The 18,994-nt window shown below is 39.8% G+C and overlaps 1 protein-coding gene across 1 annotated transcript in view; it reads left to right on the top strand.

Annotated features, from left to right (window-relative positions):
• Nucleotides 1-18,821, top strand: part of rock2a (rho-associated, coiled-coil containing protein kinase 2a) — a 29,724-nt gene extending 10,903 nt beyond the window's left edge. Inside the window, exons 2-32 of the mRNA XM_033988559.2 lie at nucleotides 693-774; nucleotides 886-986; nucleotides 2,850-2,987; nucleotides 3,349-3,609; nucleotides 4,490-4,634; nucleotides 4,709-4,847; nucleotides 4,990-5,081; nucleotides 5,226-5,385; nucleotides 5,517-5,571; nucleotides 5,941-6,029; nucleotides 6,119-6,167; nucleotides 6,343-6,478; nucleotides 6,708-6,799; nucleotides 6,878-7,124; nucleotides 7,622-7,728; nucleotides 7,834-7,993; nucleotides 8,541-8,701; nucleotides 9,576-9,760; nucleotides 10,381-10,450; nucleotides 12,321-12,424; nucleotides 13,148-13,334; nucleotides 13,663-13,756; nucleotides 13,842-13,936; nucleotides 14,017-14,208; nucleotides 14,540-14,708; nucleotides 14,794-14,864; nucleotides 14,941-15,029; nucleotides 15,463-15,541; nucleotides 15,641-15,899; nucleotides 16,121-16,334; nucleotides 17,576-18,821. Of these exons, the coding sequence (XP_033844450.1) occupies nucleotides 693-774; nucleotides 886-986; nucleotides 2,850-2,987; nucleotides 3,349-3,609; nucleotides 4,490-4,634; nucleotides 4,709-4,847; nucleotides 4,990-5,081; nucleotides 5,226-5,385; nucleotides 5,517-5,571; nucleotides 5,941-6,029; nucleotides 6,119-6,167; nucleotides 6,343-6,478; nucleotides 6,708-6,799; nucleotides 6,878-7,124; nucleotides 7,622-7,728; nucleotides 7,834-7,993; nucleotides 8,541-8,701; nucleotides 9,576-9,760; nucleotides 10,381-10,450; nucleotides 12,321-12,424; nucleotides 13,148-13,334; nucleotides 13,663-13,756; nucleotides 13,842-13,936; nucleotides 14,017-14,208; nucleotides 14,540-14,708; nucleotides 14,794-14,864; nucleotides 14,941-15,029; nucleotides 15,463-15,541; nucleotides 15,641-15,899; nucleotides 16,121-16,334; nucleotides 17,576-17,579 (4,026 nt within the window). The 3' untranslated portion in view covers nucleotides 17,580-18,821. The remainder of the gene's footprint in view (nucleotides 1-692; nucleotides 775-885; nucleotides 987-2,849; nucleotides 2,988-3,348; nucleotides 3,610-4,489; nucleotides 4,635-4,708; nucleotides 4,848-4,989; nucleotides 5,082-5,225; nucleotides 5,386-5,516; nucleotides 5,572-5,940; nucleotides 6,030-6,118; nucleotides 6,168-6,342; nucleotides 6,479-6,707; nucleotides 6,800-6,877; nucleotides 7,125-7,621; nucleotides 7,729-7,833; nucleotides 7,994-8,540; nucleotides 8,702-9,575; nucleotides 9,761-10,380; nucleotides 10,451-12,320; nucleotides 12,425-13,147; nucleotides 13,335-13,662; nucleotides 13,757-13,841; nucleotides 13,937-14,016; nucleotides 14,209-14,539; nucleotides 14,709-14,793; nucleotides 14,865-14,940; nucleotides 15,030-15,462; nucleotides 15,542-15,640; nucleotides 15,900-16,120; nucleotides 16,335-17,575) is intronic.
• The last annotated feature ends 173 nt before the right edge of the window (nucleotides 18,822-18,994 follow it).

Genomic DNA, 18,994 nt, shown 5'->3' with positions numbered 1-18,994 from the left:
TGATGGAGGAAAATTAGTCACTCTTGTTTACTTTAGAGAGACAGACTTCTACAGGAATTGATATTTGTTTGGATCTATCAACATTCAGTGGTTGGAATGACAAACAATATGAAAATGGTCAGGAAATTCACCAAATGCATTTTTCAGCAGTGTTTGTCCTTTTGTTCTCTCCACAGTGGTGGATGTCATGATGACACATTTTGTCTGCGTCGGCTTTATCAAATGTGAAGAACAAATGGTTGTTATACGGCTGTGATTAATGCATAACTCAATTATTAGAATAAATAAAACTATGCAAATGCTAAGTGAAGTCAGTGTAACCCATGCATCACAGCCCCCCTAAAGTGTGTAATGAATGCTGATCAAAACAAATGAGAGACAAACTGTTCTTTTGGCTGCTGAGATCACTTGTCATGTTTTATTGCCACAGAAGTACACTCCGTTGTGTCAAAGTTGTTTTCTTTATCATTTGATTTGTCCATTACATAATCGGAGAATCTGACACCAGACTCCATGACTTTACTACATTACCAGGTTTCTACTCAGTTCTCTGCCAAACTAAACAAGCCTTGAAATTAGTTATAGATCTGACATTTTGCAGGATGAGTCTATTTTTAGGTCCCTAATAGGAATGTTATTGACTTGAGTTAAATGATAAATGTAGTAAAACATCTTTTTTTCTTTTTTTGCAGGATTCCATGAATGCCTTAGTCTTAGACTTGGACTACCCCGCATTACGCAAAAACAAAAACATCGACACATTCCTAAACAGATGTGAGTATTCAGTATTGTATAACTAATGGATATACATTTATTTACAACTACAGCTGTCACATAAATGAGCTCTCTACCATATATATGGAATTCTCTTTTGTGTCACTACAGATGAAAGGGTCATAGGTCAGATTCGGGACCTGCAGATGAAGTCTGAAGATTTTGAAAGGGTCAAAGTTATTGGTCGAGGCGCGTTTGGTGAAGTCCAACTGGTGAGTAGTCCAGAACCAGGTAAAATGAACTCTCTTATTGGAACACATTTGTGTCCTGCCTGGTCTAGTGCTGTGATACATTTTGTTTTGACATTAAGTCGATGAACTCAGTATTCATGCATACACAGTTACTTAAAGCAAGAAAAGTACTGAAAGCTACTCTCAAGTTTCATGCATCATCAGACCACAAGTCTTCTTATATACCGTAAATTTCGGATTATAAGCCGCTACTTTTTTTCCACGCTTTGAACCCTGCGGCTTTTACAGCAGTGCGGCTTATATATGGAATTTTACTGGATAACGGCCCCTGGGGGGCGCTCTCTAGCTGTAAACGTAAAAGTGAGACAGACGTGGGGAAAGATTCTGCTCTGAAGAATTCACTAGTTTTGATTTTGAACGATCATTTTGCGCATCATGAAATGGATATGATGCAGTTTTTAAGATAAAGAAACAGAAAGGAAACAGAGCAGGGGTCGGCCTTTAACACGCAAAGAGCCATTTGGACCCACTTTCCACGTAAAATAAAACACTGGGAGCCGCAAATACTTTTTGACATCTAAAATGAAGATAACACTGTATAATAACAATAATGTAACGGAATAATGTAGGTTTTACTTTCACGGACAAGCCTTCTACACGTGGCAGATAAATATGGCAAAAACAACTTAAGTGCATTAAAAAAATACAACTCACCAAACCGCTGCATCATGCATCGCGCTGATTATGTGATTATGTCTACTCTACTCCGCAGTTTCTTTAAAAAAACAACAACAAAAAAACTCGTAGCGTATCGTTTAATCCCAGGTGCTTATTCTCCATGTGCCAAAGCAGTTTTGAAGGTTTCATTGCCTTATTTGCTTTTCCCGTATGTTACGTAGAGCGGACTGTGCGTGAGTCACCTGTAGCGACAAACCCAGATTTTAAGTAGGCATTGTCTGTTAAATTTATCTTTCTTTTTCTTGGAGGTCGTAGTCTCTTCTTCTGGCTCCTCAGTTGTCCTTTTCCCCTTTGTTAAAAAGATCTCCAAAGACTTTTGTTTTGGCTCATTTTCACTCACTTGTGGCTCTACTTTTGTGCGTCGTGTCTGATGTGTTATACGTGATACGTCACCGCGGAGACAAGAGCAGATAATATACTTGCTACTACATCAAATAGATTTCTGTGGCGATTTCCAGCAGGATTTTCATGATACATCTACGGACGAGCTTATTAGTGTGTCATTAGGGACGGGCCAAAGTTGCTCCTGACCCCTGTGCGCACAGCGTCTGAAAATCAGGGCTCTTTACGCAGGACTGTGAGCTGTGTCTGTGTTAGTTCCCAAGCCACGCAGAGCCGCAGTATGAGGCGGAAAGAGGCGCATGCGGCTCCGGAGCCGCGAGTTGCCGACCCCTGAAATAGAGCCACTGCACGTAAGCTCGGCATCAATGAATCCAACTTGGTCAATGTAAAAAGACAACAAAAGTTTTCAGAGGAAATAAAAGCAGATTTTCCGTTTTGGTGCAGTTTTATTTTCTAAACCTGCAGATGTGTTCATCCCGTGTTGTTGTCGTGTTGGTGCCAATTTTCAGGCACAGTTTAAAAAAAAGCGTGTCGGTGCACCGTCTTTCTGTGTAAATATCTCATGTTACAATATGAAAACCTGCGGCTTTTATTCAGGTGCGGCTTATATATGTACAAAATTGATTTTCTCTTCAAATTTAGCTGGTGCGGCTTATATCAAGGTGCGCTCTGTAGTCCGAAATTTACGGTAGATATACATGACAATAATTATACATGACAATTATCTGAACTTTATACTTTTGGTGATTAACACTGTTGTCTGTTTTTAATGTTTGTCTATGACTGTTTGAATTATATTTACAGGTTAGACACAAAGCATCTCAAAAAGTCTATGCCATGAAGCTGCTCAGCAAATTTGAAATGATCAAACGTTCAGATTCTGCCTTCTTCTGGGAAGAGAGGGACATTATGGCATTTGCAAACAGCCCCTGGGTTGTACAGGTATACATATATTTTATTTTTGCTTAAAACAAAACATCCTGCACTTGTGCATCATTTGGAAATCAAATTAAGAATGGAAAGAAAATAATGCATAGTACAGTTTTTGTAAACGTTGGTAAGATAAGTCCAGCTCTACAACACTGGGGTCTATTTTTCCATACTGCAGCATTTTATAGTGAAGTAGCTCCAACTATTTCATTGTAGCCTACCTCTTCTGTAGATTTTATCTCAGTAAAGGCGGTGACCTTGATGATTTGTACATTTTTCTGACTCGAACCCCCTCCCTTTTACATTATGCAACTGATACTGTTCCCAAGTGAAAATGTCCATGTTTTTTTCTTACTCACCTGCTGTTTTATAGTTGTGCTGTGCCTTCCAAGACGAGCACTATCTGTTCATGGTGATGGAGTACATGCCTGGAGGAGACCTGGTAAACCTCACCAGCACATACGACGTACCGGAGAAGTGGGCACGGTTCTACACAGCCGAGGTGGTCATGGCTTTAGATGCTATTCACTCCATGGGCTTCATCCACCGCGACGTCAAACCAGACAACATGCTGCTGGACCGGCACGGACACCTCAAACTGGCTGACTTTGGCACGTGCATGAAAATGGACTCTGTGAGTGACAAACAGTGCTGTAAATTAGGCCTGAATGATTTGGGAAAAAAATCTAAGTCTAAAATCTAAGTTTGATATCTCTGAGTAGCATTGCGATAAGAACAGAATGCTCTTGTACGTATTACACACGTACAGGGGAATTGACAAAAAAGCTGAAATAGGCCTATGAACTACAAGACTGGTAAAAAATATAGCCATTTGTGTCCATTCAAATTGTGATTTTGATTGAATTACGGTTAATCTTGTTGCTTTACTATAGTTTGAAGCAAGGTAATTATTCACATTCAGGTTCTGTATAGATAAGTACAGTTAGAAATAAATATGCAAAGTAATACCTGAACTCTACATAACTGATAAGATAAAAAAAAACATCCTTATTTGTCCAGCAATTTGAAAATGTTGGTGGCTATGTTTAAATCTACACCAAATTCTGATCATTATCTGATTTATTGACTTATTGAAATGTCATATAAAAAGTTACACTCGAGAAAGTAATATTTTGTTTTCCATATACAACAGTTTCTCAAAAATCTATTAATTAATTTGTAATTATGATCTCATTAATGGGTTCTGAGTTCTAGTTACGTGATTCTTACTAGTTATGTAAATGTTCCCAGTGTTGCAACAGCAAAGTAGAACAACAGCTGAATTAGAATAATAAGCAAACACGTGGCAAAAATATAAGGAACAAATGATGAGTTAAAAGAATGAATGAATTATCAATTGTTTATGAAGCTTAATTTTTTAAGTGTTTATTGTCTGCAGATTCTGACACTGAAAGTTTTAGTTGATATTGGGGAAATCAATTCATGTCAAGTTGTTTTTGAATTATTGTTGAACAGTAAGTATTGGTTAATGACTTACTTTTTATTTTGTACAGACTGGTATGGTGCATTGTGATACAGCTGTTGGAACTCCAGATTACATTTCTCCAGAGGTTTTAAAATCCCAGGGTGGAGATGGTTATTATGGAAGAGAGTGTGACTGGTGGTCTGTCGGGGTCTTCATTTATGAACTGCTTGTTGGTGAGTAATACATTGTGTTGTACAGATTTTTCAGTATACTGTATTCCTCATTTGGACAACCTTTTGAATTTTAGGTGACACGCCGTTTTATGCTGACTCTTTGGTGGGAACCTACAGTAAGATTATGGACCATAAAAATTCCCTCAACTTCCCAGATGATGTGGAAATCTCCAATAATGCCAAAAATATCATCTGTGCCTTTCTGACTGACAGGTATTGTATAAGCATGGAAAAAGTTACTGTGAATGATGGACTTGAGTTTTTTTTTCCTGAATATTGGGAGATTTTCATATTTTTTTTTCCTTTTACAAAATGCTTTGTAGCTGAGGAATTTATATATTTCCTTTTGTTTCAGGGATGTGCGATTGGGTAGAAATGGTGTAGAAGAAATCAAGCGGCATCCTTTTTTCAGGAATGATATTTGGACTTTTGACACCATACGAGAAGGTTGGTATCAGAGTATTAAAATATTAATTGTAATACACTTCTAAATAGTGTCTCTAGTACAAGCAAAACTAGTATTACTCAGTACATCTTCTTGTTCTTCTTCTTCATAAATATTTGATATTTTGTCCTTTTGTCTCTAAACAGCGGTTGCTCCTGTGGTCCCGGAGCTGAGCAGTGACATTGACACCAGTAACTTTGATGAGATCGAAGAGGACAAAGGCGATGTTGAAACGTTCCCCACCCCTAAAGCTTTTGTTGGAAACCAGTTACCTTTCGTCGGCTTCACGTACTTCAAAGAGGATCAGTATGTCATCACTATCAGTGTCTCTTCATGTTTAGGATTTTCCCACATACAATACATTGAAGAAATATTCAAAGCATGTTTTGCCAGCTCTTATCTTGTCTTAGTGCTTCTTTGCTGTGTTTTTGTTACAGGTTATTAAATGCTTCCAATAATTCCTCTGTAACGCATGAGAATTCAAAAGGAGAGGTGAATATTTTTATTTTATTTTAGAATTGGGTTAAATAAATGTTGCATGTGTTCAAAGCCTATTTAGAGAATATAGACTATAAGATTATCACAAAAATCACACAAAGGCGGATTTATTCCTGATCCCGTGATTTATAACTACTTTGGGAGAATTTAAAGGCACAAAGACGACACTAAGCAGCTTTCAGTGCTAAGCGACTTGACTTTAAGATAATCTGGAGGAACGTTTTTGTGACTTCTGTACAATTTAAAATATGTCTTCTACTCAAATAGGCCTTGATCAGTAAATCAGTAGTTTTAAATGCCTGCTTCTTGTCTTTTGAATGTCTTATTTTTAAATATACAAATAATGTTGCTTTTCCTCTGTAGTCAGCAGCGTTGCAAAAGAAACTCCATCAGATTGAAGTCCAGCTTAACAATGAGAAGCAAGTAAAAGATGACTTTGAACATAAATACAGGTAACAGAAATGCATATATTAAATGAAATACATTTTTAAACATACTGAGGAACCAAAATGACATAGGCGTTTTTATTTTTTTAATGCAGAGCCGCCAGTAGTCGCTTGGACAAAATCTCCAAAGAACTTGAAGAAGAGGTTGGTTCTCTGACATTATAGACCTATTGACACTAATGAACCAATAGCTGAATTTTGATGTAATTTGTTCATTCATTTAAAATTTTGAAGAAATAATGTACAAAAGATGTTTTGCCTTGTATGCCCAGTAAATCATAAATGTACAAAGTAAAGAATGACGTAATTGTGATTTCAGGTCACCACAAGGAAAAGCCTGGAGTCGAATCTGAGGCAGTTGGAGAGGGAGAAGGCCCTGTTGCAGCACAAGACCCTGGAGAGTCATCGTAAGGCCGAGAACGAGGCGGACCGCAAGCGTTGCCTTGAAAATGAAGGTGAATCAATGCTCTATAATCATCTATTATAAGATTTTGTTTTACATAAATTCATTGTAGGAAAGATTTTTTTTTTAAATGTCATCTAGACAAGGTTTTCAGTTTAACGGTTTCTATCCAGAATTCTAAGACAGCCACTACCTAGATGTTTCATGGTTTATGTAGATTAATGTTTATAATATTTATTACTATGAAGCATGCCTGAATTTCTCTATTTATATTTTTACAGTCAACAGTCTTCGGGACCAGTTGGAAGACATGAAGAAGCGCAACCAAAATTCACACATTTCCAATGAGAAGAACCTGCACCTACAAAAACAGGTCAGCGTCAGTAATATACTCTCTGAAATATTGTTGAGTTTCTCTTTATTTATTTCACACCTGTGTGTGCCTGTGTAGCTTGAAGAAGCAAATGCTTTGTTGCGCGCTGAGTCTGAGACAGCAACGCGGCTGCGTAAAACTCAGGCAGACAACAGCAAACAGCTGCAGCAGCTGGAGGCCAACGTTCGCGAGCTTCAGGACAAGTGCTGCATCTTGGAGCGGAGCAAACTCAGTCTGGAGAAAGAGTGCATCAGTCTGCAGGCTGCTCTGGAGGGCGAGAAGAGGGAGCACAGCCAGGGATCCGAGACCATCACCGACCTCATGGGTCAGTCACACATGGAGGGTCAATGAGGACAAGGCCAGCTGCATACCCACACACAATTAGTTTTTATTTACTCAAAAAAGAATCATGGTAGGACATAACCGCAATTATGCTGAGCAAAATGTAATATGTAGGTTATTTTCCATACATTGTTGTTTATTGTTGCAATAAAGTAAAACTGAAGATTCGTAAACATCTTTAGTGTCATTGAGGTGCAGTAGCAGAATACACGATGCATTATACACTATAGTTTGCTGCATGCCCCTAATTGTATTCCATGGTTCTCTGATTCATTCATAATTTGATTGCATCATTTCTCCCCTCCACATAAACAATGAAAAAGCTGCAGCTCAGATTGATATTTTAAGAACTGTGTTTTCGTGACCACCAAAGAGTGCAATGACCCTGTGCTTTGCCCATTTAGTAGTAATATTTGACTCAAACAAGTTAGTTAACTGGAATGGGAACATTTGTTTTGATTGCTCTTTATTTGTTTACAGCACGCATTTCCAGCCTAGAAGAGGAGGCTCGCCAACAGAGACAAGCCATGTCTAAACTAGAGACTGAGAAGAGACAACTTCAAGAGAAATTTAATGAACTTGAGAAGGTAAACTCACAGTTAAAACGAAGTAGAGATGTTTACATGTGTTGTGTTCCTGACATCATTCCTTTATGCACATTAAAAATCTTTACTGTTTTTATATTTGTGCAGGAAAAAAGCAATAAGGAGATAGACCTAACGTACAAGCTGAAGGTTCTGCAGCAGGAGCTTGAACAGGAGGGGGCAGCACACAAAGCCACGAGGGCCATGTTGGCAGACAAAAGCAAGATCAAAGTTACTATTGAGGGAGCCAAGTCGGAGTCTACGAAGGGTATATTTCTTACATTATAAAATAGCTTGAAAAGCAGCGTTTCTCAAACTGTGGTATGTGTATGTGAGGCCATGGGCACTGTATTTCTTTTATTTAGAGGTTAATCTATTCATTCTTTAAATCATTTTTAGAACTTAGACTATGTAAAACTGTGATGGGTCCGGGTTTAAATCTGGTGGGACTCGAAAAGCGGAATTATTTTGGGTGGTAATTGTCTCTCAACATAACAAATTTTGAGGTATGATATAGAAAAGAAAATGTAGACGATAAACTATAATATGGAAATTAACTTATGTCACTGACATAACCCTGAAGCAGGATTCTCACAAAAAATATTCTAAATGGACTCTGACAGTTTAATAGTTTGGAATGAGATGTAGAAGTGATTTATTCAACCTTTTTCAGCTCAAATCTGATTGTACAGAAGAATAACAAAAGTTCCAAATTATTGTTCCTTCTATCATTTATATATGGTCAATATAGTAATTGCAATGAAAACCATTTGTCTGAAGTAGCATGTGTTTATTGGATGTGTTGTTGTGTTCAGAATTAGAGCAGAAGTTAGCGGAGGAGCGCTCAGCTAAAATGCGTTTGGAAAACCGCATCCTGGAGCTGGAGAAACACAGCAGCATGATGGACTGTGACTACAAACAAGCTCTGCAGAAACTGGATGAGCTGCGTAGACACAAGGACAATCTCACAGAGGAGGTGGGTGTATTATGTAAACAGTGTGAAGATGCCAGATATATCTTCTGTTTATTACTTTATTCCTTCTGACCAACACCATGACAACAGTTGCCTCTAAGCGCTGCAGTTAGAGATAGACAAATAAGTGAGCAAGCAGATCCTACACTAGTAGTTTCCAAAGTGGGTGTCATAGAGCATGAGCTGGGGGTTGTGAGATGATTTCCATTTATAGCTGAAAAATTTTGATACTGTAATTATTGTTTTTTTCTTTATCTGTCTATATAGCTTTTAGTGAAATTAGGTCAAATAACACAACTGTTCAAATAAAAAATTCCACCTGATTTAACATGTTTTGACCCTTTTTTACTATACTATAATGTAATTTTACAGTGGGAATTAGGAAATGCACAAAAAATAAAGGACCCACAACTACGCCCTTGAATAGTGATGAATTAAAGTAAAATCTTGTAGTGGGGGGAAATGTATTGAAAAATTGATCATCATAATTGCTGTTTTGCAGATTATAATGGAGTGTATATAATAAGATGCAAAAAGAGTATTTCAGGCAAAAGTATAAAGTGAACTGAACTTTAGTGGTTAATTTTCGAGTCCAATCATGTTTTGTGTGATACTTGAACCTCAACCAAGAATTTAGAGGCATGTACCAGCATACTTTTGATGGATTGCCAAAATATTGTCTGATTACTGTCATTGGCATTATTTTTGTCAATATCACCCAGCCCTAAGTATGAGTGCAATAAAGTCAGATGAATCTTAAGACTAGGCAGCTGCTGTAGACCTCGTTAAAGTACACCAACAAAATTACTTTTTGCTTTCTTTTTTCTTTTTGTCACAAATTAACTGAATTCTTCCTGTATTTTATTGACGCTTTTAGGTGAAGAACCTGACCTTGAAAATTGAACAGGAGACCCAGAAGCGCAGTCTGACTCAGAATGACCTGAAGGCACAAAACCAACAGCTCAGCTGCCTGAGAACCTCTGAGAAACAACTCAAACAAGAGATGAACCACCTGCTGGACATAAAGCGCAGTTTGGAGAAGCAGAACCAGGAGCTGCGCAAGTCAGTATTTTATTATACAAACAGGAGCGGATATAAAAATGCAGAATAGAAAATGAACACCGGGATGAACAATGTGGGAATAATATCTAGTTACAATATTTATGACTAAGTCTGTTCAAAGGATTTTAACAAGTCCAAAAGTGTTGACATTTGAGAGAATGCTGAAATCAGAATTGCTTAACTGATACAAGAATCATGCATTTCAAAACATGTTTGTAGCTGTCTAAACAACAGGGTCAGCCGGTTTTATACATAATGATAAAGGATAATGGGTTGTTCAAAGAGAAAACTGTGTTGAACTTAAATAATTGCTGACTTGACTGATTGTGACCATTAAAAATATTTAGATTCAACAGCAATTTTGCTGTTTTAAACACAGTTACATTAATATATTGTAACTTTGTTAAAAAAATATTGTAAGTAATGTAGGTGCTTTTATCCCCAAATAATATTATTCTGTAGAAGTAAAATTCTTGTTTAAACGAAAATGTGTAGTTATAGGTTCTTCCTTCCCCATTGCTGATGCAACTACCTGTATAAATGCTACTCCTTGTGGTGTAAATGCCAATAATACAAGTTTGACTTCAGGTATCATTACAAATTCTTTTTTTCTTCCACAGGGAAAGGCAAGACACAGATGGACAAATGAAGGAATTACAAGATCAGTTAGAAGCCGAGCAGTATTTCTCTGTAAGTCTGCCTGTTGAATCATGAGTCATTGTGTGTAGGCTGTAGTAACATTTTAAAATATTCAGCAAATTTATGAGTTTACTCACAAAGTATCATAGCTGAAAATAATCTAAAAACTTATTGTTTTTAGACGCCTCAGGAGGGGAAAGCAGTGCTTCACCAACACTGTTTACAGTGCGGGTGGAGAGCTGCTGACCTCGACTGGGGGTGTTGTCAGGCGGTGGAAGGAATACTTTGAGGATCTCCTCAATCCCACTGTCACGTCTTCCGAGGAGGAAGCAGAAACTGGGGACCCAGAGGCGGACTCGTCCATCACCCTGGCTGAAGTCACTGAGGTGGTTGGCAAGCTCCTCGGTGGCAAGGCTCCGGGGGTGGATGAGATCCGTCCTGAGTACCTCAAGTCTCTGGATGTTGTGGGACTGTCTTGGCTGACACGTCTCTGCAACATCACGTGGCGGTCGGGGACAGTACCTGTGGAATGGCAGACCGGGGTGGTGGTCCCTCTGTATAAGAAGGGGGACCGGAGGGTGTGTTCCAATTACAGGGGAATCACACTCCTCAGCCTTCCCGGTAAGGTCTATTCCAGGGTGCTGGAGAGGAGAATCCGACCGATAGTCGAACCTCGGATTCAGGAGGAGCAGTGTGGTTTTCGTCCTGGTCGTGGAACACTGGACCAGCTCTATACTCTCCATCGGGTCCTCGAGGGCTCATGGGAGTATGCCCAACCAGTCCACATGTGTTTTGTGGATCTGGAGAAGGCATTCGACCGTGTCCCTCGTGGTGTCCTTTGGGGGGTGCTCTGGGAGTATGGGGTCCGGGGCTCTTTGCTAAGGGCTGTCCGGTCCCTGTATGACCGGAGCAGGAGCTGTGTTCGCATTGCCGGCAGTAAGTCAGACCTGTTCCCAGTGCATGTTGGACTCCGCCAGGGCTGCCCTTTGTCACCGGTTCTGTTCATTATATTTATGGACAGAATTTCTAGGCGCAGCCAGGGGCCGGAGGGGGCCTGGTTTGGGAACCACAGGATTTCATCTCTGCTGTTTGCAGATGATGTTGTCCTGATGGCTTCTTCGAGCCAGGACCTGCAGCAGGCACTGGGGCGGTTTGCAGCCGAGTGTGAAGCGGCTGGGATGAGAATCAGCTCCTCCAAATCCGAGGCCATGGTTCTCGACCAGAAAAAGGTGGTTTGCTCTCTCCGGGTGGGTGGTGAGTCTCTGCCCCAAGTGGAGGAGTTCAAGTATCTCGGGGTCTTGTTCACGAGTGAGGGAAGGATGGAGCGTGAGATTGACAGGCGGATCGGTGCAGCGTCTGCAGTGATGCGGTCGCTGTATCGGTCCGTTGTGGTAAAGAAGGAGCTGAGCCGGAAGGCGAAGCTCTCGATTTACCGGTCAATCTACGTTCCTACCCTCACCTATGGTCATGAGCTTTGGGTAATGACCGAAAGGACAAGATCGCGGATACAAGCGGCTGAAATGGGCTTCCTCCGCAGAGTGGCCGGGCGCACCCTTAGGGATAGGGTGAGGAGCTCGGTCACACGGGAGGAGCTCGGAGTAGAGCCGCTGCTCCTACACGTTGAGAGGAACCAGCTGAGGTGGCTCGGGCATCTGCTCAGGATGCCTCCTGGACGCCTCCCTAGGGAGGTGTTCTGGGCATGTCCCACCGGGAGGAGGCCCCGGGGAAGACCCAGGACACGCTGGAGGGACTATGTCTCTCGGCTGGCCTGGGAACGCCTTGGGGTCCCACCGGAGGAGCTGGAGGACGTGTCCGGGGTGAGGGAAGTCTGGGAGTCCCTGCTTAGACTGCTGCCCCCGTGACCCGGCCCCGGATAAGCGGAAGAAAATGGATGGATGGATGGACTTATTGTTGTTTTCAGACACTGTACAAGACCCAGGTGCGTGAACTGAAGGAGGAGTGCGAGGAGAAGAATAAACTTTATAAAGATGTGCAACAGTCTCTGCAGGAGCTACAAGAAGAGCGGTGAGAACCTGAATTCAAATGATGCACATATGAAAATACGTTACCCATCTGCCTCTTGTCATTTGTATGATTCATTAGTTGCATTCACAACATTCTACAATTTGAGTTTCAGTTTCAGATAGAGGGCAGAGGCCTGTATACTAACTCTATAGGTCATTTACTGTACAAATAAAATTGTATTAATCATTTAGCTTAAAACATGTTTACTTCACTGACTGAATAATGCCTCCATTTTGTAAAGGTAACGCATTACACAGTTTATTTATGCGGACAAAGAAGACGTTGAACTTTCTGCCCATTATTTCATTTGGATAACCCAGTACAATGATATTAAACATACACCAGGATAAAATATAGGTATTTTGAAAAGGGGAAATTTTACCACAGAATTATCAACTGCACTCCAATAATTAATTTGTCATATTAACAATTTAGAACAGGACCGTCCAATCATTTTTGATCAAAATTGAAAATCAATCAGTGGGCTAGAGAATCATTCAATAAAGTTGCTTAGTGTCACCAAGTCTTAAATATGTCTCCGAACCTCTGTCTCACAAATAAATGTTAGTTATTGATATTGGTAGAGGATTTTATACTTGCAGTAAAAAGTACTTCTCAGGATAATGTGAGCAAGTTCACCAGGAAGCTTGAGGTCCCAAGATATAGTTTGTGATGTCAAATCATTCTAAACCAGGCTGTACAAACTCTTATTGTGTGTTTCAGGGACTCTTTGGCGGCGCAGTTGGAGATCACGTTAACAAAGGCTGACTCAGAGCAGCTGGCCCGGTCCATCGCTGAGGAGCAGTATTCAGACCTGGAGAAGGAGAAGATCATGAAGGAGCTGGAGTTGAAAGAGATGATGGCCCGACACAGACAGGAGCTTTCCGAGAAGGACATCACCATCAACTCGGTCAGTGCAAGTGTGCAAGCAAATGGGATTCCCTCAAAATGAATGACTCCTTTTGTAGGGACTACATCAGTGATTTGAAATCTATCATCGATTTCTTAGTCACTTCAGTGGTTGGTACTGGCAGTGTGAATGTAAATCTATGAACAGTTTAACTTTAACACACAAAGATTTAAGATGGCAGACCCTCCAGAAAAGTTACATAGTGCTTCTCAGGTAAATCCCAGAATGTATATGAATTGCTTTGAGAAATAGGGCTTAGGTTTGATATCCTGAACACTTAACTCTTAACAGAATACACCAAAAATGATCTTATTCCATTTTTCCTCAGCTTGAAGAAGCCAATCGCACTCTCACCAGTGATGTCGCCAATCTGGCCAATGAAAAGGAGGAGCTCAACAACAAATTGAAGGATATGCTAGAAGGTAATCTAAAATTGAATCTCACATTTTATCGAAGGCGAATATTTTTTTATCAGAATGACATTTATTCTTATAACTATTTTTATAGAAGCTGAGAAGTCGAAGGATTGGGAGCAGCAGATCAGCCAGATGAAACAAGCATTTGAAAAGCAGCTGCAGTCTGAGAGGACGCTGAAAACTCAGGTAGCCCACTCACCAAACAAGTTAAAAGTGTTCTGTCACTAGCAAACAGTGAATGTGAAATAGTGCTATTGTGTCCCCAGGCTGTCAACAAGTTGGCTGAGATTATGAACAGGAAGGAGGTGCGTGGAGGAGGCAGTCGCCGAGGTAACGACACAGACATGAGGCGAAAGGAGAAGGAGAACAGGAAGTTACAGCTGGAGCTGAGGTCAGAGAAAGAAAAACTCAACAGCACCATCATCAAATACCAGAGAGAGATCAACGAGATGCAGGCGGTCAGTATCACGGCAAACATTGTGTTATTTCTCTTCCCTTTGACTTGTTACATCAATAAACAATATTATAGATTTAATCATGTTTAATTTATCCTTTCATTGAATATTCATTTCGGTAGCCCATATCAGTGCTTAGTTACGTCTCTGTTGCTATTTATAAAGTACTTAATAATCCTAATGCAAATGAATAGCTACATAACCACCTGTTAACATACCAATTACCAATTAACTAGTATATTAGTAATTAGTATTATCTTTTTTATTAGTTTTTTACATAATGCAATTGTTTTTTGGCTGCAATAGTTCATGTTTCTATATTTTGTACTTGCAGCAATTGGCCGATGAGAGCCAGAACCGCATTGAGCTGCAGATGGCGCTGGACAGTAAAGACAGTGATATCGAGCAGCTCAGGAACCTCCTGCAGTCGCTCAGTGTCCAATCAATGGACTCCACGAGCATCAGCAGCGGGCCAGAGTTTGACACTGATGATGCATTCACAGGTGGAGACTCTGTCACAAATGTTTTACTTGATCAGCTTGTAGTTAAAATAAAGACGTAAATGTTTTGTTTTTTTCCTGAAATCAGAAACCAGACTTGAAGGTTGGCTGTCGCTTCCTGTTAGAAACAACACTAAGAAATTTGGATGGGAGAGGAAGGTAGCGCAAATTAAATTATCTAAATATATCATAGCAAAGCTAGACACATATTTACAGAGTTTTCCTTTGTTTATAGTATGTTGTAGTGAGCAGCAAAAAGATACTTTTCTACAACAGTGAACAAGACAGAGAGCAGTCTCTACCCTACATGGTCCTGGATATAGAGTAAGTGGAAACCTTTTCAAAATGTATTCTTCATTAAAACCTATACATTGTTTTAAATATGGTATAGTAAATGGTAATACATTTGTAATTAAAGTAAAATAAATTGGAAACTCTTTTTTTGCAATAGATGGGATTAAACATAGGTCATTAACAATATTAATTTTAACTGCCTCCCATCTGTATTAAATATTAGTGGCCTATATAAAGTGCAGATTTTTCTCCTAAAATAGCAAGTACTTGGGTCTCGTCACAAATACAAATGATCCTGTTAAATATTTGTGAATTTGGTTTTTAGGTATTTCTTATAACTATACCATGTAATCAAGAGGACAAGACTGGTCCTTCAAATTCTAGATGCTACAAAACAACAACAGCTAAAGGCAACGAAGTATTGTCATTTTAAATAACAATGTATATAATGTATTTATTTCAGCAAACTTTTCCATGTGAGACCTGTCACTCAAACAGATGTATACAGGGCTGATGCCAAAGAAATCCCCAGGATATTTCAGGTCAGTATCAGGAATCCATTTGCTATTTTGAAACAGTTGTTGTAAATAAAGTTTTGTATTTATAAACCTTTTTTAAATACACAATCTCTATTTCCACAGATCCTCTATGCCAATGAGGGGGAGAGCAAAAAGGAGAGTGAGGAGCAGTTGCCCATCGGAGAGAAGTCCAGCTACATTTGCCACAAAGGCCATGAGTTCCTGCCCACCCTGTACCACTTTCCCACCAACTGTGAAGCCTGCACCAAACCGCTATGGAACATGTTCAAGCCCCCGCCCGCCCTTGAATGTCGCCGCTGCCACATCAAATGCCACAAGGACCACATGGACAAGAAGGAGGACATTGTTGCACCATGTAAAGGTAATATGTTTTTTTAAATGTTTGACAGCAACTTTTTTGTATGTGACTTTAATAACTGTTTTTGTATGTGATTCTTGTACAATATTGTATTATATGCATTGGAATATAAGATTTAAGATACACACATATACAAGAACAATGCACAACAATATGCTAACCAAGATAATTGTTTGGAATTGTTGGTAATGATCCCTTTTATTCTTTTTCACTCCATATTTTAGTCAATTACGATGTGTCCACGGCCAAGAACCTGCTGCTGCTGGCGGTCTCTCAAGAGGAGCAGCAGAAGTGGGTGAGTCGTCTGGTGAAGAAGATCCCAAAGAAGGCAGCCGGGGGGGAGCAATTTGCACGTTCCTCGCCTCGCTCCACCATGAAGGTACAGGTCAGCCAGTCCATGAGGAGGCCCAGCAGGCAGCTCCCCACTAGCAAGAGCAGGTAACAACCACACACATAATTCACAATAGAGCAAACTAGAAGTTGTATACTTTCTGAATGTTATGAGGAAATTCAGGAGAGGTCTTCCATTTTTGAGAGACATGTGCTAGCCGCTGTGATTGTACCGTGCCAAAATTGGAAAGTTGTCTGCTGTGATGTATGATCTGGTTCAAGACCCTCCTGCATTGAGACAAAGTCGGAGGAATGGAACAACAAATTCTCTGCAATTAGAAAATTCATATAGGGTATACAATTGTGTGCCTACACAAAGGCCTGTTGCAATAATACTATAATACTATATGAACTTAGTAGTCATTGTATGAAAGGTGAACTTTTGTGGCTCATTATTTATCTATGAATATTATTTTTCCCTCATGGGGAACGTATTGCTCTCTCCAAAATACAGCATGACATGAGCTGTCCAACAAAACAGAATTGAACATGGGATTACAAGTAAAAACTTTCACACAAAAAATAGCAGTTTGTATGTATAAAGTGTCACAGTTACAAAAGATATTTGATGTAATATTTTTGGTTTTGCAGCATTATATCATCTATGTAGTAAGTATCAAACAAAGACTACCACTAAAAAATACATTATCTATCTCTCAACACAATGTATTCATAATGAACTACTCATATTGGCCCAACCAAAAACTTGTATCTGGTCATCCAAAACACATCCCATTTCAGAGCGCTGTCTCCAGACTGGAGTCTTCAGGACTGGCACTGGGCCCTGGATGATCTTGATGATGATTGTTCGTCAATTCATTTCTGAAACTTGCACTGGTAACAGTTTGTGCATTGTGTGCTGTGTATTGCAATGGTTTGTTTCCCTTAAATTGGAGGCTTTCATCAAATGAGCTACAACACTTTAATATAACTTTATGGTACTATTTTATCCATGAACGCTCTACCGCAGGTCTAATGGCATCAAAGTGAAGCGTCAAGAATCTGACAGTGGACAGTCGTATAAATGATCTGCACAGACTCTTAGCTTCCTTTATGTTTGTATGTTAAACAGGCTTTTTCTCTGTGTGAACTGGGAGTGGTTAAACAAACACTTGGTAACAATGCATGAGATGGGGTGGTGTTTGTTACATCTAAGTGGCACTTTCATGTGTAACGATAAAAGCAATTGTTATTAAAATTGGTAAAATAAAAAATAACTTTGTCTTGATTTACCCAGTCATACTTTTGGATAATACCAGCTGATCATGCTGTCTGTTTTTTCCTTTCAGTTAACCTTGCTTCGGAGTGTGGTGCCTCTTCAGAGTGGTGGGGTGCAGTTCCTCCTTAGACTCAATGAAAAGCAAAGAGACACAAGACTTAGCTCTGCTTGTTCCGCCTCACCCTTGATGGCAATCATTTTTCATCTCACCTGTGAGCCACCCTGTAAGCTGTACGTTATGGTGAAACCCCAATCAAGCAGTGGATTACGTCTCACCAACCCAAATGCCCTAAACCAAACCACCACACAGCTTTTGGCAAGACACATTTCACCTCTACATTACTCATTACAAGGCACTGTTGAACTGACGGAGAAGTGGACTCTTCCTCACCTCCTATGGGGATTATAATGGCCAAAAAAAACTTCTTGTATTTGTGCATGATGAAGATTCTAAAGGGGAACACTACAGTTCAAGTTTAGAACCATAAGACCGACATTAACTTCATGAGATGTACTTCATAAAAGTGTGGAGTTGTTGCTAGTAGCCTTGTTTTTAGATATGTTCCACACAGATTGGAAACATAACAGTATAAGGTACTTGCATAAACATTTGAGGAGTGTTTGGGCATTGCTGTCACATGCCTGTTAAGATTCTCATATTCCGTTGGTGTGACAAACATTCTGCTCTGGTTTTGATCCACATCCTTGCCATCAGCTTTGAGGGTAATCGTTTGAATGTACTTGTACTGGCTTGACCAGATATCACATAGGCATTATAAGTAGTTGTTTCCAAAAGTACTTGACTGAACGTTCTTGATCACGTACTATCATGAGTGGACTCGTGTTTACCTTTTCACCTACTTGAGTGAAGTAAACTGTGGGCGGCCTCCATCTAAAATGTGGTCATGAGGTATTTCTCACATAGATATGAGGGTATTTAAAAGAGAAACAGGAGGTATGCAATCAGTTTTTCAACACAAAAGCAGCACTATTCTACTTCGTTTTCTAAAAGTGTTTGTCATTATATTTTTGTATTCAAAGTACCAGATGCTTGGTTTGGGCACATTGTGTATGTGGCTAAAATAGCATGTGAAGAGTTGTGTGTGTTGAGTGTGAAACAAGTGCTCTCCTTTAACCAGAAGCATGTTTTATACATATAAATATACACAGTATATATTTTACATGCCATACAGTGCACATTATATTATTTATACAGCCTTGTCCACTTTATATTTAAGGGCTCTACAACAATTGCATGTTTGCTACCAAACTGCTCTATAAAAGTAACCACTTAAACAATAAAGACATGGATGTGCCTTTTGCTTATGTTTCTTTGTAATGGCAGTCCCATTTTGTTTAGATAAACAATTCTCAGTTGGTTGTACATGTGCACACGCACCCCCCCCCCCCCCCCCCCCCCCCCACACACACACCCACACACACACACCCACACATACCCCCACCCCCCCCACCCACACACACACCCACA

The sequence above is a fragment of the Periophthalmus magnuspinnatus genome, chromosome 22 (genome assembly GCF_009829125.3).
Source record: "Periophthalmus magnuspinnatus isolate fPerMag1 chromosome 22, fPerMag1.2.pri, whole genome shotgun sequence".
Taxonomy (NCBI): domain Eukaryota; kingdom Metazoa; phylum Chordata; class Actinopteri; order Gobiiformes; family Gobiidae; genus Periophthalmus; species Periophthalmus magnuspinnatus.
The sequence above is the reverse complement of the archived record's forward strand: the minus strand, read 5'-3'. Positions and strand labels throughout refer to the sequence as shown.